Source organism: Xiphias gladius, chromosome 21 (genome assembly GCF_016859285.1).
Source record: "Xiphias gladius isolate SHS-SW01 ecotype Sanya breed wild chromosome 21, ASM1685928v1, whole genome shotgun sequence".
NCBI lineage: Eukaryota > Metazoa > Chordata > Actinopteri > Istiophoriformes > Xiphiidae > Xiphias > Xiphias gladius.
Genome location: NC_053420.1, coordinates 30,419,250 through 30,443,760, shown reverse-complemented (window position 1 = coordinate 30,443,760; position 24,511 = coordinate 30,419,250). Strand labels below are relative to the sequence as shown.

At 38.9% G+C, this 24,511-nt stretch overlaps 1 protein-coding gene across 1 annotated transcript in view; it reads right to left on the bottom strand.

Annotated features, from left to right (window-relative positions):
- Positions 1–6,453: 6,453 nt before the first annotated feature.
- LOC120807109 (dihydropyridine-sensitive L-type skeletal muscle calcium channel subunit alpha-1-like) overlaps positions 6,454–24,511 on the bottom strand; it is a 92,835-nt gene continuing 74,777 nt past the window's right edge. Inside the window, exons 37-42 of the mRNA XM_040158804.1 lie at positions 22,169–22,271; positions 18,342–18,443; positions 17,615–17,745; positions 11,257–11,382; positions 10,222–10,370; positions 6,454–7,015 (exon numbers count right to left, since the gene is read on the bottom strand). Coding sequence (XP_040014738.1) covers positions 7,006–7,015; positions 10,222–10,370; positions 11,257–11,382; positions 17,615–17,745; positions 18,342–18,443; positions 22,169–22,271 — 621 coding nt within the window. The 3' untranslated portion in view covers positions 6,454–7,005. The remainder of the gene's footprint in view (positions 7,016–10,221; positions 10,371–11,256; positions 11,383–17,614; positions 17,746–18,341; positions 18,444–22,168; positions 22,272–24,511) is intronic.

Here is a 24,511-nt window from a genome sequence, read left to right as displayed (position 1 = left end):
ACTGAAGCGACTGCACTGTAGTGTTAATTTTGTCAACTATTCTTAGATTTAGTCTGGGTCTTAGTCCTGAGATAAATAGTCCATTTTAGTTTTAGTCATATTTAGTCAACCTCACCCTTTTTATATTTATTAAAAACTCTGGATATTTTAGTCTTGTCTTAGTCAAAGAAAAACAAACATTTTGGTCTAGATTCAGTCAAGACCAAGGAGAGCATTTTAGTCAAACTTCAGCAAACTGCTTTCAAATAAGACTTCATCCATCTGATTTTAACAATTAAAATTAATTAACAATTAAAAAAAAAAAATCAAAAAGATGTAACACTTTCAATATGAGTTAATCATAAAGTATCCTGTTGAGGAAGATTTCCTACAAAATACTTTGAACACAATTAAGCACACACAACACTGATAGGGTTAGAGTGAAATATATTTTATGTTACAATATAGGAGACAAACAAACGTTATCACAAGAAGTCAAAGGAGGGTCTCAATAGAAAAAGTCTTACAATCATTTTTTATAGTGTTTCTTGAGACAAAGAACTTAGTTCCAATGGGTTATTTTTACTTCTACCTGAACACATCATCCAATAGGATAGAAAATTATTTGATTTTCACGCACTACCCATGCACTGGCCAGAAATTCAACCTCAAACATGCATAGCTTGGCTTATTTCCATTTGTTGTAAGGCAACAGGCTGCTCCATATGCAGCCCCCCCTGGATTTTGGACATCTAAGGCTCCTGGGAGAGACCTTGAAACTTCTATAGGAGCATCAGCAAAAGTGAATAAATGATAAACAACTTTTCCTTCACAATTCAGTAAAAGAAAACATTACACAATCAAAAAGAACTTTGAACAACAGCCCTGCAATAAATTCTACCCTTATAATGTTCAGTTTTGTCAGGACTGTGCCAGAAAGGTGTTGACTTTATTCTGTAATTTTGTAGGCCTTAGTGGTAGTGTTGTAGAGTAAGTGTTTATAATAGGTTGTACACTACCATTTAAATGAATTTGTAAAGTAAATATTTGGAATGTTTTTGCACACAAAGCAAGCTAAGTACTAGACAGCTAACTACTGCCCAACAGACTTCATTCAAGCCCCAAACAATCCCCTACATTATATGCTGAGCATTTTAATAATCAGCAGAGGTCTCAAATAGACCACATTTAGCCATCATGGACCCATTTAAAATCGTTTAATGTTTAATACAGCAAACCAAACAAAAGGTTGGCCATCATAGCTGACTGGGCTACTGATTTTCAACGAGACTAAATGCAGCTGTTGTGAAATGCTAATAAATAATGTTACACTTCTGCCTTTAGTAGTTGGCTTCCTATGTCTTTAAAAGTAAAGTAACATTATTGAACACCTCAACATTAGGTCAGCTAAGGTCCTGTGTGGTGCACCTTAAAGGTGTCTGTTCAGGTTTGTGGTTTTCCTACCAGTGATTTTGTAGCCGCAGGGCTTCTCTCCTCACAATAGGTTACACTCAATTTTTCTTTCTGCGGTTTTATATTTGAAGTGGGTTCAATTGTTAACCTGTTTTGTTGCCGTCATGTTCTTTTCCCTTCACTGGATGTTATTTGATCATAGCTAGGTCCAGTCTTGCACTGTTGGCATGTGTTCTGGGGTGCGCTGGTGTGTTGCTGCTGTGCAGAATCACCAGAAAGATGATTGGAGCACGCAGGAGGAGAAATGTGCAGTTCAGCCATTCAAAGGACATTTAGATGATGTAATTGTTTGAAATAAACGCTCCATGTAATTGGGTCTCCTGCTTTTTCATCAATGAAAACTATAAGGGCAGGTGTGTGTGGATCCAAGTGCAAGAGAGAGAGGTGAGGGCATGCAGAGGCGCTGCGACCTGACTGAAGTTCTGGATGAAACGGCGATAAAAGTTGGAAAAACCCAGAAAGCGTTGGAGCTGTTTCCGGTTGGTGGGGACAGGCCAGTTTAAAACAGCCTTGACCTTTTCTGGGTCCATCTGGATGAGTCCTGGTGAAATCACGAGCCCGAGGAATGACACTGGTCTGGTGAAAATCACACTTCTCTGCCTTCACAAATAACTGATGCTGGAGCAGCCGCTGCAACACCCGACCGACATGACCCACATGTTCCTGTTCGGACTGGGAGAATATCAGAATTTCATCCAGGTAAACAAACACGCAGACATTCAGCATATCTGAGGACATCGTTCACCATTGACTGAAAAACAGCTGGGGCGTTTGTAAGTCCAAATGGTATCACCAAATACTCATAATGACCACTGGGTGTGTTGAACGCGGTTTTCCACTCGTCCCCTTCACGAATACGGACGAGGTGGTACGCGTTGCGGAGGTCCAGCTTAGTGAAGATGTGGGCCCCTTGAAGAAGCTCAAAGGCAGATGACAGGAGAGGAAGTGGGTAACGGTTCTTCACTGTGATGTCGTTCAGGCCACAATAATCAATACAAGGAAAAAGGGTCTCATCCTTTTCCACAAAGAAAAACCCAGCTCCTGCAGGGGAAGAGGAAGGACGGATGATCCCAGCAGACAGCGCCCCCTGGATGTAGTCATCCATGGCCTCTCAGGACAGGAGAGGGAGTACAGACGACCCTTGGGTGGAGCTGCACCAGGGAGGAGCTCTATGGCACAGTCGTATGGGCGATGTGGTGGCAAGGACGTGGCACGAACCTTATTAAAAACCTCCTTCAGGTCTAGGTAGACTTCAGGCACCCTGGACAGGTCTGGAAACTCAAGAGGAATCAGCAGGCGGGGAAACCGACAGAGAAGACAAACAGGAAGACTGACAAGTAGGACTCCACTGTAACACTCTCCCAGTAGACCAATTCACGACAGGGTTGTCTTTACACAGCCAGGGATAACCCAGGATAAGGGGGTATTGAGGAGACTCAATAATAAAAAATGAAATGTCTCTTTGTGAGTACCTGACATCAACAGAGACAGAGGAGGGGTCTGGTATGTGACCCAGTTGAGCAGGTGACCATCGAGAGCGCTGGCCCGGCATGGCTTGGACAAAGGGTGGAGTTGTAGATTCAGCTGGTGGGCCAGGTTCAGATCCATGAAGTCCTCGTCTGCCCCGGGGTCAATGAAGGCTATAAGGGCCAGGGAATTCTTGGGAGAAGTGATGAGCTGAACAGGGGTCAAGGAGCGTGCTGGTGTAGAGGCAGTCACGGTGTGGCTCACCAGTAGGCCTCCGGTTACTGGTGAGCCAGGCCTTTTACCGGGCACTGAGCCAGGAAGTGCCCCATTTCCCCACAGTAGAGGCACAGTCCTTCACGTTGGCTCAGACGGGTACGACCAAGCTGCATAGGTTCCTCCTTGGGACTAAAAGGTGCAGATCCAGGGCCTGTAGCTCCTCTGAGCCGCTCGCGTTCCTGCATCCGGTTGTCAATGTTAATAGCAAGTTCCACAAGACCCTCAAAACTTGTAGGAAGATCAACCATGGTAAGTCTGTCCTTTATATCTTCAGAGAGACTCAGGAAAAAAGTGTCTGCAAGTGCTTCGTCGTTCCACTGACTCTCCGCAGCCAGAGTGCGAAATCTGATGGCATGATCAAATACACGGCTTCTACCTTGCTCGAGATTACCAAGTGCACGGGTTGCCTCACGGCCCGAGACAGGTTGACCAAAAACACGACCCAAAGCAGCAGAAAAAGTAGCTACAGAGTCACAGGTAGATGAATGTGCCACTCAGCCGTGGCCCACTCACGTCCCCCCCCTGTGAGATTAGTGATCATAAAGGCTACTTTAGAACGCTCAGTGGCAAAGGTAAGAGGCTGCAGTTCAAAAGTTAGCGAAAGCAAAGAAAAAAAAATGAGCGCAGGAGTGTCAGGAGTGCCATCATTTCGGGTGGGGGGGGGTGCTCTGGGTTCTGAAAATTAACTGAGATGGAGGGGGGGGAGGAGGTGGAGGCAGGACAGCTGGCCCTGTTGCTGAGAAGACATGGAATCCAGAGTCCAGACCACTTGGCAGCTGGCAGCCAGAGGCTGCTGCTCTGCTCAGACAATGACTGAACCCGGTCCCAGGCTGGAAACTGCCCACTCCAAATCGGTGAGACGCTTCCCTTGAGCTCCCAGAGCACGACAAAAATTCTCTCCCTCCGCTGGGTCCGACATGGCCAGATTGTACTGTAAGGGCAGGTGTGTGTGGATCCAAGTGCAAGAGAGAGAGTCAGGCAGAAGTGCAATGTCCAAAATCCAAATCTTTAATCCGAGAGACGTAGCAGAGGTCAAAATACCAGGAGTCAGTTAAACAAGGCAACAAGGCAGATCAGGAACGGGCAGAATCGAGGATCACAAAAATACCGGAAAAACAGATCATACACAGGGAATCAATCGGGAATCAATCAGAACTAAATGCGAGAGAGCTTGAACACAAGGGTAACAAAGACAATCTGGCAAGGCATGAGAAATGAGGCGGGGTTTAAATATACAGGAAACAAGACACAGGTGAAAGACATTAAGGTGGAGACAGTAATCAAAACAGGCGGGAAAAACCAGGAAGAAAAACAAACAGTAACACAACAGAACCAAGACTTCAAAATAAAACAGGAAATGAATACAGATCCTGACAAAAACAGAGAGATTTTGGTAAAGTTTTTATTTTTTTAATTACATTTTAGTCTCGTCTTTTTTGATATTGCAAGTTGATATAGTCACAGTTAGTATTTAATGACGGTGCCGTCTCATCATCATCTACTCTTAGTTATGGAAAAAAAGGTAATTGACAAACATATTTAGTCATAGTTTTCATTAACAAAATTAATACTACTATACTGTATATCTCATCTGCCCTGGGAACACCTCGGTGATCCCAATAGGAGCTGGAAGATGTTGCTGGGGAGAGGCACATCTGGACTAATCTGCTTAACCTGCTGTCTCCACTACCTGACTGTGGATAAGTGGCAGAAAATGGATGAATGTATTGCATCTGTGTTCACAAAGCTTTTACTTGGTTACCAAGCATTTGGACATTAGTTTTTTACTAAACTGGTGTTCTAGAACCAGGTTTCACCATCTACAAAATGAATGAAACCACATTAAATCCTTACTTGAAAACCCTATATGAAAGCATTTTCCATCAAAAGACCCAACAAAGATGTACAGTAAACCGGCCTGAGAAAATTGCTGTACCTGTGTACATGAAATTTTTCACAGGACTATCTTTTTCTTTTTTTGCGTGCATTCATAATAAACTGCTAGTCATTACTGATCTAACTACTGAACAATTTCAGAATTTGAATGTTGAAACACATGCTTATGTCTTAGTAACTATGCGAAACAGAGCCATGCTAGATTTTATCTTGGCAAAAAAAGGTGGTGTATGTTCTCTGATAGGAGATCAATGTTGTATTTCATTCCAAGAGCTAATGTAAATATGACTTTTTATAACTGACAAATTGCACAAGGTTCTTCTAGCTGCTCAGTCTGATTCTAATGATTGGATATCTTGGATGAGAAACCTATTACAAATGTGTATAACTAAATTGTTCATGATAAGTGTGTGCAGTAATGTTGCTACTTATGATCTAAAGTTGTGTAGTCAAATGCATCCAGAAACTGTATTTGCAAGTAGTGACCAGTAAACAAATGGTCATGATGCAGATTTGGGCAAATGCTACAGCTAAGTAGGAGTTAATTGAGGAGGAGACTGACATTGTATCCATATAAGTGTGATGATTATGTTTATTTTACAGGATGTTATTCAGTGAATAAGTCAATAATCAGTTTAACAATAAATAATTTTTATCCCCTTACATGATGATGTCATATATCTTATACTCATAGTCATAATATTCAAATTATGATCAAGTTGATATTTTTGTGATGTCATGTGACTTAGTTAGAATTTGAGTGCATTTCAGATTTTTCCTTTCTCTGCTTTCTGAGGTTTTGCCTAAATTGTTTTGATAGTGTAGTGAGTCACATAAGGTCTTTTACCCATTTCTAGTCACCCCTGAAGTGGGATGCATCTGTGACATATGACCTTTGTCTGTTAATCTTAAACTTGATTAGTTAATATCAAATAATCATAATTATGTTTTGGTATGGTCCGTATGTATGTGGCCAATATTCGGTGTGGATGTAACTCCTAGGTCATATGGGTGTAATTCATTGTATTACTGATCTCATGATCAAAAAGGGGGGAATATGTGAGTTTTTATTCTGGGAGGCTACCATACTCTGTGACCTTGTTATCTTCACCCTACAACTTCAACATCCTCCCTGCACTCAGTGGAGACAGCTGAGAAAAAGACCCTAATTTCTCCAATCACTTTTGTTTTAATAAACCTCATACTTTGATGAATGAACAGACTAGATCTCTATTTGTCCATTTTAATATCACACTGATTCATTTCTTCCACAGAAAGAAACTCAACTCCAAATGAATGCTAATGTTGCTCTGCTTTGCTGGATGTGTTTATTATGTTTACAGCTTGTTCCGTTGTCCCCAAGTGGCGTAAAAAAAAAAAGATTAATGCAGCTTTAGGCATATCACCAGATCCAAATACCACAGAAAAATAAAAGAATTTACTTAAACGTCCAAAGGAAAATGTGCAGTCTTTCAGTATTGATATATCTGTGTAAAATGCATCCATTTCAGTTACCCCTCCCTGTTCTTGAAGTTGTGACAAAATGGGGCCAGGAAAATATATGTAGAACTTATAAAATATGTAAAGGTTTTGTGAACACAGCGCAACAAGTGTAAAAAGTTCACATCAGACTAGTGTTTAATAATTTAATGAAAAAAAAAAAAAAGTCTTTCTGTGGCAGCCAATGTTTTGTAGTAGTGCATTTCTTAGCACTCAGTGTTAATGGTTAACATTAGAGGTTTTCCTCCTGGTCCTAAGCCTAACCCTCTACACTGGTTGAAAGCAGGGCTGGCAGGATTGGCAGCGCCATTCATCACAGTCCTTCATGTCTGTTGAGAAGCTCTTCATGTTGCCGAAGTCAGCGGTCATCGCTTTGAAGTACTGGCAGATATCAATGGTCAGAGGCCAACTCTGTCAATAAAGGCTGAGAAAAGACAGGGAGAAGAATAAAACAATGACATACTCTCAGGCTTAGGAAAATATGCAAGCCAGCAAACCTCTAAATCAAGTGAATCACCATTACGATAAAGAACCATGTACATGGGGCTTCCTGGTGAGTGAGGGTTTAAGTGTTAAGTGTTTTGTGGGCTATGGCAGATTTTTTTTCTGAAGTTTTTCTCCTAAAATTCTACTACACCTATGGTTGCTGGCTGGGCTACAACTCCAGCCTTTTGTATGTGAATGTGTTGCTAAACACTGGGCAGCCTTTTTCAACCCACTCACTGTCAGAACTAGCCCCGTGGAGTCCCCCTGATTATGGGAGTAACTGACACACGCCTAGAATCTTAGGTTAAAAATACTTTCCGGCTTAAAGTCTTCAGTTTTCCTTTTAGCCATTTGATAGTATAATGATCTCTGTAAAAAAAATGTTATTATGAATTATGAGCCAGTGATCAGTATGTCATAGTGAGTTTGAAAAAAGCTGGATATGGCTCTAAAATCATTTTAAAAATTATTCAACTGAATAATAAATACAATGGAACTGATGTTTTGGTGACATTGTGTGAATCTTAGACCACTAGGCCACGAGGCCACATGGATAACACAGTTGTTTTTAACAGCAATGGAAAGTATAACCAGTGACTCAGTTAACTATACAATCAGGTTACTGAGTTTCACATGTAACTACTTTATTTTAATTAACTAATCATTATGAATTATTGTGCAGGGAATCAGTATGTTGTTGTGAGTATGGGGCAGTTTAGAGAGAGAGAGAGAGAGAGAGAGAGAGAGAGAGAGAGAGAGAGATGGGGAATGATATGCATCAAAGGTTCCTGGCTGGATTCAAACCAGTGATGACGTTATTCATTGTCTGTAAATGACACGAAACAGGGCTTCAGTTGTTTTCACAGGCGGAATTACAAATACAGCAGAGGTCTATGAGAATTAATATTGTGGGATCTTTCAATGATAAAAACTTTCAAATTTACAGATACATTTCCAGCAGCAGCAACAACAACAATACAGGATTCTCAAAAACACAGAAAGGGTGTAAAATATCTTCATGAAGTTCATTCACGCATTTGGCATGTAAAGACATATTCTATGTACCTACGTATAATGCTAAGATATTTACTTTCAGATTTTTTGACATATTTCCAAACTTTATACATTATTTGTTCTCCAGAATCTAAACAATCAGTGAAGCAATTTTGGTTTAATTTAAACAAATCCTTCCGGAGTTTATGTTAAAGTCATAAACTTAGTTAATTCATTTTGCAAATTGCAAGTTTATTCACATTTTGCAAAATATGTCGCAAAAAGATTGAACCCTTAAATAAAAAATGAGATTAAATCAGCAGCTTGCAATGACAGTTGGTTAACAGGTAGTATTTATGAGCCATGACCAAGAAACAGAAAAAGATGTGGATGAGATTTAATTGATTGTATTTGTATGTGCCAGAAAAAGTTGTGTCAGTTCTGAGAAACAGATGTAGGTCTTTACGGTTGAACATTATCTCTCCACAGAGAGCATAATTTTACACTCACCTACAGCAGCTCCACCTTCATGCTGTTCTGAATCTTAACAGAAAGCAGAACTACAGGCAATTGTCATATTAAGTTAGCCTACGACACGATTCAAGCTCAGCATCAAACAATGAAAACTCTTTCTACTTAAATATAAATTAGTTGATTTTCGGCTTAAATTGTCTAAAGATGACTAGACCTGTTATATATTTTGTTGAGTTCTTTACTTACATTGTCCTAAATGTTTCCAGCAATTTTCAAACCTAGAGAAATCCTTAATTTTAATCAGCGTAACGGTCTGTTTCATTTAGTTGCCGGTCAATTGCAAATTGATTGTCATATCCCATGCCCAGGCCAATTTTGACTGCTTCTTTTATCCAGTTTTAAGCCACATTTTTACAATTCACTTTTTTCAGATCATGGTAGTTTTTAACTAAATATTTTAACCGATTTTAACCGATTTTAACATCTGTGTATGGTGATCTGACAATGGCTGTGCTGTGATTTCAGCTATATTTACTTGTAAAATGATCACTCAGAGAGAGTAAGAAGCTCATTCATGTCTTTATCAGCTGCCGTGTAGTTAATTGAATGAGTACACAGACACGGGTGCCTGTAGAGGTAAAGACCGACCTTTCATTTAGACAGAGCAATGGCCAGTGGGGAAACTCCAAACATTGGCCGGCAAACCAAAGGTGTAACTTCAGCACTCAGTCAGTCAGTCAGTCAGTCAGTCAGTCAGTCAGTCACAGACCTTCAAATTTTATTTGGATAGTGCCAAATCATAACAGAAGTTATCTCAGGGCACTTTTCAAATAGAGCAGGTCTAGACCATACTCTTACAGGAACTGAGAGTGTGTCCGGTCAAGAGAACCTTACCCCCTAGAAAGTTTGGAAGGATTAGTGCCATGGTTTAAATGTCACAAATGTTTTAACAACATTTGTGTGGACTAGGAGGAGGAGCTGGAAAATGGCGACTTTTGGTGTTATTGGTGTCTTAATTAAATGGTGTTAATTAATTTGTCTTTAATTTAAAAAAAAAAATTACAATTTTTATTTCATATTTTTCAGACATTTATGTTATCACTCATCTTTTCCATCATAGTCATTTGTCTTTGATTTGAGAAAATATAACTTTAATCATGTACCCTTATGTTTATAGTCATACTATAAATATTACTATATTATACTAAAGTAATATTATACTATACTATAGTAGATGTATAGTAAACTATACTATAAATAGTATACACTGCAAAATGGAAATTAAGGAGCGTTACTGTGAAATTTACAGTCGTTGAGGCATGTTATCTTAATGTGAATGACGTAAATATGGTACTTGATGTGTTGACAGCACTGATGCAAACTTGACCAACTTAGCAACAACCTAATAACCACGCTAAATGACTAGTGCTTTGTGTTTTCCCTGAGAAGATAAGGGTGGTTGACTCAGGACAAGGCTATGCCATTCTAAATCACTGCCGAAAGAGTTCTTTTGCCAACTTTAGAGTAAAAGTAAAGGACAATATACAGCTAGAAAGGTATGATGTTAGACATTCCACCATTTGATTAATTGAAAACATTACAGAATTATTTATATTAGTAACATTGGTTATAGTAAATTTTTAATACATAACCAAACATAAGCATGAGCACACAGACCTGTGACTTGCATTGCTTTTGGTGATATTGTTGTTGATGACTCCTTCTGCCATCTGCAGTGGGCGCTGGCTTGTGGCCTGGCTGGCACTGGCTATGTCACTCTCAATAGAGAAAGGGTCTGAGTGGTTTCCAAAAAGACCACCTTGTCTCTGTTTTAGTGGATATAGCACAGTTACTGTGGGCAATATTCATAGTTGTCACATATGTCACACATGTCAATACAAGTTAAAACAAATACATTATACATCAGTATTGAGACTATCAATAATACATGTGCATCATGCCTTATTTTTTTGTTGATCCCCTTTCTGTTTTTATTTGTCGGGAATTTCTAGGAATTACAAAAGATGCAAAACTTTGACTGACTAATTGGCAACTGTATGTCTGCCAACAATTCACTCTGCATATTCAGGAAAAATTCTGAGTAACGACAGATGCATAAAAGCAAGCGTTGTACTGTAATTGCTGAAAAGATAAGCCTATCTTGTGGTAGGCCTAGAGTTGTGGAGTCTATTACAGCCTTGAATAAAGGGCTTAAGAAATCTCCTAACATAGTGTGTGCATCTATCTTTCAATATAAGGACATTACAAATACCCTCCTTTATTTTCTATCAAAGTGCCACCAAATTCCTAAATTGTGTTCCCTTATGTTTTGAAACAACAAAATTCACAGTTGAGTTTCAAAATATGACCACTAAGTTGGTAGTATATTGGAGGTAACTATAAGGCGTATGGTCTAGACCTGCTGTACATGAAAAGTGCCTTGAGATAACCTCTGTTACGATTTGGCGCTATATAAATAAAATTGAATTAAAGTGAATTGAGGTGAGAGGGGTGCTGTTCAGTGCTATGAGGGAATATATTTTCAAAGTCCAATAGCAGATTGTCATTGTTTTCAGGCTCTCCTAGACTACTTTTTTTAGTGAAGACAGGGAAGGTCGTTCAGTTTTTTTGCAAACCCCATAGCCTTCCTTCCATACTTCTTTCCCTCTCTTCCTCCACCTATCCATTCATTTTTCCATCCTGTCCTGTTACCCTAAAGATGCCATCTGCAGCAGCTTCATCAGTAGCTCGGACCATCTCTTCTTCAGTCATGAGGTCTCCAGAGATGGTTCTATGGAGCTCTGGAGCTGCCTCTTCCTCGATGTTCCTCAACCCTGCCTGATGGACACAGACAAGAGTCATGGTTAGAAAAATGAAACAAGAAAGAAACTCATTCAGGCCCAATGTGCATGCATGTGTGTGTGAGACCATGGTTTATCTACAAGTCAATAATGAAATGCTACCCTTTCCCATGGAGTGTTACATAGAATAGATAAAGAACGTGTATGTAAAATTTGTATATAAAATGATTTGTGTATATTAAAGTGGTTGTCGTACTTGGAATGTCTGTCATCTAAGTACATACAGTATGTATATGTATATACCCACTGTTCATGAATCCTTGTACTTTCGAGATGTAAGTGACACTGCTTAGCGGTACCGATACTACTTTTTACAACATTAGATGTGAAGGTGTTTTAGTAGTTTTACGTCATGGATTTTACTTTGACTTTTCACCCTCTCTTCCATTATTTCTAATTTCCAGATGGCCCTCACTAATCATTCTGAGTGATGGACCTTCTTAGCAGAGAGCAGTTGCAGGTAGATACACAACAGACTTGGTGATGGAGAAAAAACACTCGGAAAGTGAGGTTTCTGATCTCACCAAAAATCATTTCCTATCACAGCAACAACAAAAAATAGTTTTCACACTTAATATATACCATTAAAATGTTCAATAAGACATTCATGTGATGTTCACTCATGAAATAAATGGGAGTATGTTTGGGGTATCCTCAAACAATTTTTTTTCTACGGACCAAAACCCCCATAAAATAAAGAATGAAAACCAGGCCTGTGCTGAATTGATCACCAGAGATCACAGCACAATGCAGCCGGTTAGATTTCTGTCCAACTTGATCCCAACTTGTTGGCAATGATAATCTCACGAGATCAAGGTGGCTTCAGTTTTTGGAGCCAAGTGCCGCAATCACTCTCTTCTGACAACAAGATGTCATTGCATGATTGGTAACAACTGGCTCTGGCTCTCACCTGATCTAAAAGCTGATTGATGTAGATGTTGAATCAAAACATGCTTTATAGACATTGTTCTTTCTTTGTGTGCATGTAATTGGAGATATTTTGCTTTTATCGGTTGGATTTTGTGCCAGGAAGATTTATTCTGTTGATAGAATAAGTTTTGTTGTGACTATCAGTCACAGAGGTTGAATACCTCCAGTTTACACTGCAGAAACGTCCGATAGAATGCAAAAAATCTGTGATACTTGTAGTCTACTATATGAAAATTATTGATTTGATTCTTGAAGTATTAACTCTCACCAAAAATGTTTGCTAACAAGTGGAATGTGAGGTTACTTAAAATAACACTTGTGCAGCTGTGAAGCCCTGACAGTCTGAATATCTGACGGATCAATATTGAAAACTATTGTCTTGTACCTTTCCTCTCCCTGTGTATTTTGACAATTGATTCATAATTTAAATTGATGTAGTTTTAGGGTGATTTATTTACTGTTGCAGATTGATATGATGGCTGCCTTACATGAGAATTCTAATGCATCAAAATGTTGATGTAAAATAATTGAGTAATATGGAGGTTAAACAATAAACGCTGTGATGACGGAGACTCCTATACTGATGGCCTTTCCTTCACTCCAGTGACTCTTTATAGCCATCTTAAGGCAGTATCTGTTCCACCTGCAGTCTCTACTTGAAGTGATGCAGTCCTTCCCCACTGGCTCTACCCAAAAGCACCAGTTAATAGGGGCAATGACTGCACGCATTATATTCTTTTTAATGAGTGTGGCCAAAGTGTCACCTGGAGCGCCATGGTATTATTTACAAAATAGGTAGAGGTGTGGCTGTGCCACCCTGATGTGAAAGAGATTGTTAAGATTGATCTTTCAGGTGCTGGATAATTATGATTGAAAATTCCTTGCAGGAGCAAGCTGACGTGCTGAGGTAAGCATATTGTGTCTTTTCCAGTTCCTGGCATTTGTGTGACTGGTAGTGAGTTTTGCTGCTCTGCCTCTACCCAGTTAATTTTGCTATGTTATTCATCACGGCAGCTAATTACCTGCTGTACATTTTAACCTACATTAGTTCTGCTTAAGAACTCTTAGCACTCTCTGTCTTTTAGCAATTTTCTCGCTACTTCAGAGTTGTTTACACACTATTCAGATCTGCTAGTTACTCTCTTGTTCGGTGTGTCTTATGTTTAGTTACGTCTCAGCCTCTTTAAGCGTTAATGGCACATGTAATAAATGTAGTTTATTTGAAGTGATGGAAGTGAGGATAAGTGAATTGGAAGCATGGCTCCACACCATGGCAACCAAATTGTTAACTGCTGTAGTTAATGAGACCTCAGTAGCTGGTGTGAGCCAACCCAGTGTAGCTCCTACTCCTCCCCCAGCAGATCCTGTGCAGTCGGGAAGCAAGGGAGGCTGGGTGAATGGATGCCTCCGCAACAAGACACATAGCACTAAGTACAGATCCACCACCAACCAGTTCTTGTTTCAAAAAGATGGTCCCCACTCAGCAACACATCCGCTGAGAAACCAACTCTGGTTGCTGGCAGCTTTATCTTGAGAAACGTGAAGTTAGCGAGACAGGCGACCATAGTCAAATGTATTCCTCGGGCCAGAGTGGGTGTGAATCCTATTTAAAACTTGCAGGTTAAGGATAAACCTAGATATAGTAAGCTTGTTATTCACGTCAGCAGTAACGACACCCTATTTCACCAATTGGAGGTCACAAAAAATAATGATGAGTCAGTGTGTACATATGCAAAGACAATGTCAGATTCCATCGTTTTTTCTGGTCCCCAGTGATGACATATATAGCCTCGTGTCATCATTCGACAGCTGGCTGTTGAGGTGGTATCCAGCAAACGACATGGGCTTGGTAGGTAATTGGCAGACTTTTTTGGGAAGACCTTGACTGATCAGGAGAGATGGCATACATCCCACGTTGGATGGAGCAGCTCTCATATCTAGAAATCGTTATAGACCTTGCATTAACATGCGTCTTGGGCTTTCCGATCACACTTGGACAGGTCTAAGTACATCAGTTCACACCTGTTATTAGAATGCATCTCCACATGCGTCTCATGAGTGATTAGGGCCTTACATTCTTCTCTGTGCTTCCATTACACCAGTCACCCACCCAGAACCCCATAGAGACTGTGTCTTCCTCCCAACCACCTACATTAATTAAATCAAAGTCAAACAGAACAGGACTTATTCATAAAAACTTAATAAAAATTAAGACGACCACTGAAAAAGTACATAAAAATAAATTCCCATTGCTACGCAGATGACACCCAACTGTATTTATCTATGAAGCCAGAAGAAATTAATCTGCTAGTCACACATTAGTCAAAGTCTTAAAGACATAAAGGCCTGGTTGACCTGTAATTTTTTACGTCTACATTCAGACAACAATGAAGTTATTGTACTTGGCCCTAAACCCCTCAGAAAAAACATTATATAGTTATATCATATAGTTACTTTGGATGGCATTACCTTGGCTTCCAGTTCTACTGTAAGGAACCGTGGAGTCCTTTCTGACAGAGACAAGTCCTTTGCCTCACATATAAAACAAGACTCAGAAATACCCACCTATAATATTTGATAATGTGTTCTTTCTGAATCTATCCCATATTCAAGTGTGGCAAATTACTTAAAAGTATAAAACTGATTACAGCTGCCTTTATCACTACAGCACCTGTGAAATATCGAAGAGCACAAGGTACCAGGTCCATAAATGTCTGATTTATTGCTTTTTTTTGTTTTTGCTGTTTTAGTTGTTGTTTGTTAATTATTTACACATCATATTTATTTGTTTTAGTGGCCTTAAACAAACAACAAGTCCACAAAATGTGGTGAGTCCATTAAGTGTCGAGAGGTCATCAGTTCACACATAATAGTAAGTGTAGACAGAAAGTTTCCGGGCAACTTTCAACTGAATGAATGTCTTCTGTGTAGACAAACAAGGAAAACCGGAGCTGCTGCTGCACTGCTAACCTGTTGCTCATGCTACAACTTCTGTGTAGACACAGTGTAAGTCAACCAAGAACTATGGCAGGGCAGCACAATTATACAGTGGACCAAAAGGTAGTGATCAAACAGTATGCAATTACAGTGTGTTCAGACACTGGGGACTGGCATACAGTTTACAATGACAAGGGGAGAGAGGAAGCAGTTCCCAGACAATACTTGATTATCAGCAGCTACCAAATTGTTATACTGGGGTTCAAAACATTTGCTCTGTATCAACAGGATATAATAAAGAATAGTATGTTTATTATCATGTCTGTGTTATAGGTGCATTTTGCATCACACACTGCCATGATGTGATCCAGTCTTGGACCACAAGGAGTATGTAGTCTGTCTGCACCAGTATTTCTCTCGGTGAATCATTTTGTCATCTCATTTATGATTGATAAAGTATCAGAGTTTACATGACATTTAGGGCTGGCTCAGGCCTCGTCTTGAACCATCCCCTAGTCATGCTGCTATAGGGCTAGACTGCCGGGTGCCTTCCAATGACTCACCGAGTTCCTCTCTCCTCCTCTTCATCTCCATCTGTATGTATTCATATCCCATCAATGCTCGTTACTAACTTGACTTCTTCTCTCTCCCGTAGTCTTGTTCTTTCTCCTCTCTCTCCTCTCTCTTCCTCTCGCTTTCTGCAGGTATTTCTACCCCTGGTGCTAAAGAGTCTGGATCTGTGACTGCAAATCACCTACTGCCCCCATGATCCTGCTCAATACCCACTGCTTCAATTATTATGATTATCAGTACTATTATTGTATTTAGTTTTATTAGTATTATTATTCACCTTATTATTATAATTATTAGTTTTATTATTAGTTTAATTATTATTATACATCTTTATGTGGTACCTGTATTGTGCTATGCCCCCCCCCCTTCTTTCTTTGGGTCTCTGTAAATATAACTATAAAGAGTCTGGTCTAGACTTGCTCTACATGAAAAGTGCCCTGAGATAACCCCTATTATGATTTGGCGCTATATAAATAAAATTGAATTGAATTGATCGAACATAAGTTTTTCATTCTTATCCATCAGTGCAGCTCAAGACAGCATGACGTGACATTTTGAATATGAATATTAAATCTTCTGGTAATGCTTTAGATTATGGCCTGCAGTGCAACATGTACCTCTTCCCAATATGCAGTGTAACTTTTTTGTATTAATGTTGTACTACTACAGTATGTACCTATACATACGTACATCTAGATACAACTAGTTACAACTTTAACTGGCACCTATTATTACTGAATACAGTATGACCTATTGAGCAGTGAACTGGCATTTGAGAGAAATGTAAAGGGAACTTATAGGTAGGAATAGACCATTAAAGTGTTGAGCTCCATGCAGATATGATCTGCAATACAATGTGCACAGCCACATGAAGCTGCAGGCTCTTAACAACCTGAGGTAGTTCTCAGTATATGTGATAAACTCCATGGTCGCTTAAAAAAAAGAGAGAGAGCATCATGTGCAGACAAAGTCACTCTGCTAGAGGGCAGCACCAAATTACAAATGCCATTTTTAAGATCTGAATTTTCTGTCATGCACAGAAACTCCATTATAGACACCACGAGACCATGAAATGTCTGATTTGCACCAGATCTGACATGCCGAAGCTCATCTGAAGCTCATAGAGGATGTGTATACCAAATATAGTGGAATTTGAATCACATGTATGTTTTGGTGAGTTAATTAAAAAATACAATATAATATAATAATAATATAATATAAAATACTTTTTATAGCACCCCGTAGGTGTTCATTTACCCCAAGTTTTACATGGTAAATTAACAGCTCGTACTAGACATGTTCATTAAATCATGTAGCTACTAAACAACGTAAAAAATAAAAATTCGCACTAAATAAAAATTTTGACTCCAGTAACTCTGAGTCTTAACACCACAGACTAATATGAAAAATTAACTTAAGCATATTAACCATCAAGTGACACATCGTACTGAGTAGTGACTAAGTAGTCCCACGTACTTCATGATTACGATAGGAGGTTCCTGGTTTTTTTCTGGAGAATTTGAAATTAGTCCCTTCATAACAAACCGAGACAGCTGAAAAATTTACCTCACATACAGTTCTTTGCAAAACTGGACACCATGGAGCAAATTACATATTTTGTTAAATTTTAAAGTTAAAACAGGAAAAGAAACCAAAAAATGCTGGTACCATTAACCTTAGTTAACATTTTAAATTAAATTTAAAAGATTTAAATTAATTGAATTGGCTGAGATTAAAGAATAATTCACTGAATACCATTAACTACTCACCTGTATCTCATGGGTAGCACTCTTCATGGTGGGCCTGTAGCCATAGTACTCTTCCTGTCTCTTCTTCAGTTTCCTGAAATAATCCTGGATTAGGAAGGTGGCATAGAACTTTCCCACTGTCACCTCATCATCTGTTGAAGCACATAAATGCATGTAAAGTGTGGAAAAACCACTTGAAGAAAGGTTTAGCAATTGAAAAAAAAAGAATAGGTGAAGTGTATATGCAATGAAAAAAAAATTGTCACCCCCTATATTTCAATCCATTTTATTTTGTAGCCTTTATTTAATAGTTCAATCATGCAACTATCACCATATAACATTTTTAATTTAACCCTTTTAAAAATGTAATGCGGTAACATTCACTCAATGTACATTTTAACTGACGTACATTGCACATTCATCTGAATACATTTTTGCACAACTAATTTTAATTTGAAATTTGTAAATTGTAAATGTAACAGTACTCTTTGTGGTTAAGTCCTGTTATGAGATACTGAAAGTCAGGTCACTAGATTTGCAGAAGGCAAAAAAAGTTCCCACAGACCGCAATTTTATTCCCACTTCTTCTTTAATTTTGTATGGACCTCAGGACCCCTGTGGAAAACCACTTGTGGATGGCAGATAGCAGTCTGTGAGTACTTATTGTTACCCAGCACCTGCCAAATGTAGAGATGGACATGTATCTCCTGATGAATACCTTTTTTTCGTAGCCCTCATAAATACTGACCTCCAATAGGCGGGATGACTTGATCCAGTAGTTTCATACTGGTGCGCTTCCAGATCTTCTTGATAATGCCCCTCAGCTCCTCGTTCGCTTTTTCAAAATTACCTGACCAGTGGAAGAAGCATAATAATGAGAAAAAGGAAATTACTGAAATTCAAGAAAATCAAAATAAAGATATGAGGACAGATTAATGAATATGCAGTGTTGGTGAGAAATATCAACACATGTAGTAAAACTAATAGTTAAACTACATTTTCCAGTAGTGGCCATGTAGCATAACTACTTTCAAAATTGTTGTCTGAACACGGCGGAAATCAGAGGTGTTTTATACCGGATGTGAACATACACTCTCAAAGGCACAGTGAAAAGCCAGCTGTCACAGAGTGCGGGTAGATGCTATATTTTTTAAATATGGGGATAATGGCGCACATTTCCAGTCTCTCCCTGATTAAGTATTTGTGTGAAGAACTGAAAAAAGAGGTGAGAGAGCAGCTCTTTCATCTTCTCCTCACATGAATCCACATGCTAAAATGTAGTCTCAGATAGTTTTTTACTGCACCCATTATCATTCTTCTATAGAGGAGAAAAACCCTCTGGCTTTTCCGCTAAGCACAGGATGCAGCGACGGTGCCCCTGCAAAATACTGTCGGAGGGGAACTTATTTTAATTGAACATTTGCGTGCGGGAAGTGATTACTGTCATTAAAATGGCAGTAAAACACATTCAGACGGCTGACAATTGAAAGGAAAAACCAACAAAACTTGTCTTAGTAAGGTGTTGGGCCACCATGAGCTGCCAGAACCGCTTCACTGCTCCTTGGCATAGATTCTACAAGTTTCTAGCACTCTCCTGGAGGGATGGACACCATTCTTCCAAAAGATATTCCCTCATTTTGGTGTTTTGATGATGGTAAGTACAGGATGCAGCGACTGTTAGGAGATGGGAGATTTTGGAAGGATGTGTTAAACAGCATCCGTCCAAAATCTCCCATGGGTAAATGGACTGCACTTATAAAGCGCTTTTATAGTCTTATTGACCACTCAAAGCACCTACACTACTAAGACATTCACCCACTCACACATACAGCACTCTTTTCATTGCTTACACCGATGATACATCCGGGGCAATTTGGGGTTCAGTATCTTGCCCAAGGAAACTTCAACATACAACAAAGGAGGAGCCAGGGATCGAACCACTGACTTTCCACTAAACGAAGGTCGATGGTTCCACCACTCTACCACCTGAGCCACAGCTTGGTGTTTACCTGGGTTGAGATCCAGTGACTGTGAAGGCCATAGCATATGATTTTCACACTCTTCAAACCATTAAGTGACCCCTCCTGCCCTATGGACAGGGGCACTGTCATCCTGTTTCTCTACTCATTTTTCAGGTTTTTCCTTTCATTTGTCACCCATTTGTATGTCAAACGTGTGATTTCACGATCCAAATCTTCATCAAAGCTTGCCATTTTCAGCGTGTACGTTTCTAGCTTAGAGGTCGTTGTTGTCTGCTGTAGTGAAGGGGGATTTTGAAAATGATAACAAGCCGGAAGCAGAAGAGGAGGAAAATGCCACATGAGACAAGCAGCCAATGGCAAGCTTATACCTGCTGCTGAAATCTGGTGGGTCAGACTAGCTAAAATGTAGAAACATGTTTTAAGACAGAAATTCTAGTGCTTTACATTGAATATTGTTGTGCAAACTAATGTCAGTAACTGTACACTTTGTAATGGTTCCATTTTATCTTCAGTGCATTCATTCATTTCTACCTGCTTTTTCCATTGCAACTAGCTCTTGTCTTTCCAGATCCAGCCACTTGCACCTGCCTTTAGTTACCCCAGCCTTTTGCCAGTCCTAATCACCTGATTCCCCACACCTGCCTGTTCACCTGTTCCCTGTTCCCCTAATTAGCTCCTCTCTAATACTGGCCCAGTTTCAGTCACTCTCTGCCATATTGCTTGGTGTGCTGTGCCTGCTTTCCAGCTTTTTATCCATCTGATATTTGCCCCTCCCTGACCTTGCCTGCCTTTTTAGATTTTTGCCCTTTATCCAGCCCTGTGTACCTGTGCAACTGTTTCCTGCTCGCCTGTTTCCAAGTCCTTCCTGCCCACAAGTTTCAACTCTCGTCATTCCCTTTTCATTTGTCTTTGGCTTGTGTTCTCAAGTAAAGGTCTCTATGTCATGCATTTGAGTCCTGTCTGTTTACTGAGCCATGACACAGTTGTAGCAAATAGAGTTTTTTTTTTTTATACTTACGTACAAGTAATTCCCTGAAAATGTTAATTCCTTAGCAGGCCAGAGTGGAATGGCTAGCTACACCATGTATGAACAGTGAAAAAGGACCCCAGTCCTTGCTGAGTCATCCTTTTTTAATGGCTGACAATTTTCCCTCATCTACTTGCTACATTGTGGGAATTAAGAACAATCACTATAATATTTTAAAATATTCCTAAAGCAATATGATATTTTCATCTCATCAAACCGTAGTGTACTGTAATTCCTCCTGATTTACTCCACATCTTAGTTTTAATTTTACATATTGTATAGTACATACTGTACTTTTTTTTTTGAACCACAGAAAATTGGAGATACCGTTTAGACCTGAGTAAACACCCACTGCTATAATGTTCTGCATCTTCTTCCAGTTTGCCACCTTGGGCCAGATTACCATTCAGCCCTGAAAAGCCTTAAAACTAACTGTTTTTTGTTGTTTTTAAATTTGTGATAATTCAATTTCAAATTTAATATGCATACGCAGTGGATATGTGCACAATATCCACTGACATGATAGGGGCCTTAAACCTACAACAACTGATTATTTTGGCCACTTGGAGGTAGTGGAAACAAGTTATGAACAAAACATTGACATATATCATCTTTTAAGTTGTTAACAGGTTCACCATATCAAACAGTTGCTAATACAATGAACAGCAATCAGCACATGAAAATAAACCATTAATGAAGCTGCGCCTGTATGAGCTCCTATTTGTATCCAAATGTGCTCAAACAAGAATTTCTCTGCATTCGGGGACAGAACAGGTGGGAAATAGACTGGGAAGGACCGTGAGACAAAGACAATGTGCAGTGTGTTGCACAGAATTTTCCACCTGAAAGTGTATATGTTTTGACCTGTAATACATTGATAAGCTGGTCGGTTCACAGCAACACAGTTTAGTAACAAATCAACTACAGAGCCAGTTTTAAAAGGCTCAGACCATCTTCAAGACTGTACACTGAAACATCAGTTGCCACCATCGAGCACATTAACAGCTTTTGGAGGCATTTGATGATTGGTCAATACAAATATCTGGGGGACAAATTTCTACTTTTCAGATACTGTGGGTGCGTGATCCCCACGGCGATTACATACTTCCACGTGATGAATCTAAGTCCAGTATTCCCTTTTAGCTCTGTTTTTGGTCGCTACCCATTCCTGTGGGAAATTTCTGACTCCTTAGCTGCTAAATGCTCCACTAAGTTCACCAGCTGGTCTCTAACTGTGTTTGTCTGCTGTTTGCTTCTGAGGGGGTAGTGGACGGTGAACCAAAACAGTAAAGTTGTGGTCCGGAAGGATAAACAATGAGCTGAAACTCACTATAAAGCTCTGTAAAGCCAAAACACTTTTCACATAGTCGTATTGTCTTCACATTGTCATTTGGTGCATTATTATAAAAATATCCCTTTATAGCCACTTAAAAATGTTTTCTGCTTTATTAGAAGTAATTTTGGGTCCCTGTCTGATTAATTAATTTCATACGTTTCCAAGTCATATTCACTAGAAATCACTAACATAAATATACTATTCACATAGTATATGTTAATAACACAGACCTTCTGTCTTTATTTTCAGCGCAGTTCTAACCAGGGCAAACAGTGTGGCGTTGAAGGTGACTGTTCCATCACTATTGAGAGGCATGTTCATGGAGACCAATCTCTGTAGACACAAGACACAAGACACAAACAGGCACATACACACAAGACAATGTAGAAATGTTAATCATAGCTGTTTTGATAAATTACTTACAAATAAGAAAATGCACTACTGTATTTTTTGTATGCATTTGTAGGTAACTTTTCCTTTTTCAGTTATGAAATATTCCATATACATTTTCCATTTAATTATTTCCTCTTTAAAGGATAGGTTCAGAACTTTTTAACACTGTCTTAGTGTACTTTACAGGATCTCATGCAGGTAGGAAGGTCTGGCACCTGGTTCATTTATCTAACATTCAGAAGAGTGTGATAAAGAGGTTTGCTAGTAATTCTTTACTAAAAGTAGTAAATAATGAATCTGTAAGCCAATCCAAACTTTAAGAGTGTCAACAGATCAAACAAATATTAACTATTATTTGTGGTATTTTAAAAGGGTATCACAAAAATAATCTGCAGCTTTGACAGACACTTTACAGTATAAAAATGGTAATAACCGTCTGACAACTAATAACAGGATCAAGTGAAAACATCCAATTAACTTTGTGAATACACTGTACAGTCCTCACAGGGTGGAAAGCAGCTGCAGGTAGTCCTGTTACTGAGTAGCTTTTTTTCAAGAACACAAGAAATCTACTACTAGATCAGTAATTCCACTGTGAGTTATGGTTATATGATGTAATATATAGTCAACTCCATGCACACTGCCTTTGAAACATTACACTGCCTCGTAATGTAGTGTCACTGGACTGGAAGACACTGGTTTGATGTAACTAATGTGTTCAGTCAAGATAAGAGATTAGCTCAGTGGCTACAGTACTGATACTATTACTTAGATTACATTCATATGTTTGTTTTAGAAGCAGTCACTGTGATGATATACATAGGACAAGTGCAGCTAAATTCAGTTACAGTGTTTTCCTGGCTGCATCGGAGCTGGTAAAGTGGAGGCAGAAGTGCTGTGAATGTATTAAAAAAAGTGGATAGGTCATTGGGTGCATACAACTTAAAAAGACTTTGCAGGTTTACATGTTTTTGGGTCCATAGAGAACTGTTTTCAACTCTTTGGATCTTTGTTTCAATGTTACTGTCAACAGTTTTTTACCGTTATGTGTATAAGTATTTGGACAGTGACAGAATTGTCATAATTTTGACTCTGTACAACACCATGATGGATTTGAAAGGAAGCCATCAAGATGTGATGAAGTGTTTGAAAGCCGGCTTCTACAGTGCAAGCAGCTGCACATCCAAGTGGAAATTAAATTGTGCAAAAGTGAAAAATTATTCAGGCTTACTGGTGAATGATTATGAAATTTGAGCTTGGTAAAATCCAAGCATTCACTAGGCTCCGAAGATACTTATCATTAACAAAGAGCCATGTAAAAAACTTTTCGGTAGCAGCTTTTTATTTTTAGCCGGCACTGAGCGTCACTTTTTATTGGTTAAAACGACAAACATCTTTGGTGGCCAGTCATATAAACTGCTGCTGATTAACATTAACTTGATAACTTGATTATTAGCTTCATATCAGGTCTGTTGTTGGGTTTGTGTGATCTGTACTCAACTAGAGATTGTGATGGAAGAAACAAGTACCGTTGTGTTGTGACCCAAAATATAATTCTCACTGCTGGCTCTACCTTGTGGATAGGAGTAATCGCTGCCGTTTAACTACAATGAATAAATATGCAGCTCTGATAAACACTGTCATACTGCTTACTGTGTTTCACCTCCCCAAATTCCACTAGAAGAAAAGACTGAGGCTGACTGAACCAAGAGATCAGCTCTCCATTCAGTAGGAAAAAATGATTAAAGCTATGGCAGCAAATAATGACCGTAATGATTTATAATCGTATAAGCCACAGAATACCTAATTGTGAAATTTAATCACAACTGAATTCTTCATTTTCTACATGTTGAAATTTTAATACCACTAAACTTAAAGTACTCAAATATTTTTCTTTAAAACCCATCTCTCTGAATTTATGTTATTTGAATTCCATCTCTTTAAAAGTTTTTCAATCGTTAATTACAAGTATATGTATTTTTAGGATTTACAAATCCAGACCAAAATGTAAGTACCCAATATTCAGAAACTATATCCAAATTGCTCAATAAGCTCAATTCTGATCTAAAAGTTAAAGTAAAGAAAAAAATAGTTGCTTAAATTGGTCTGGTCAAATTTGGAGCCTAAAATTTAAGATGTGAAATTCCGACCTGAATTTAGGGGATACCCAAGGACTTAGA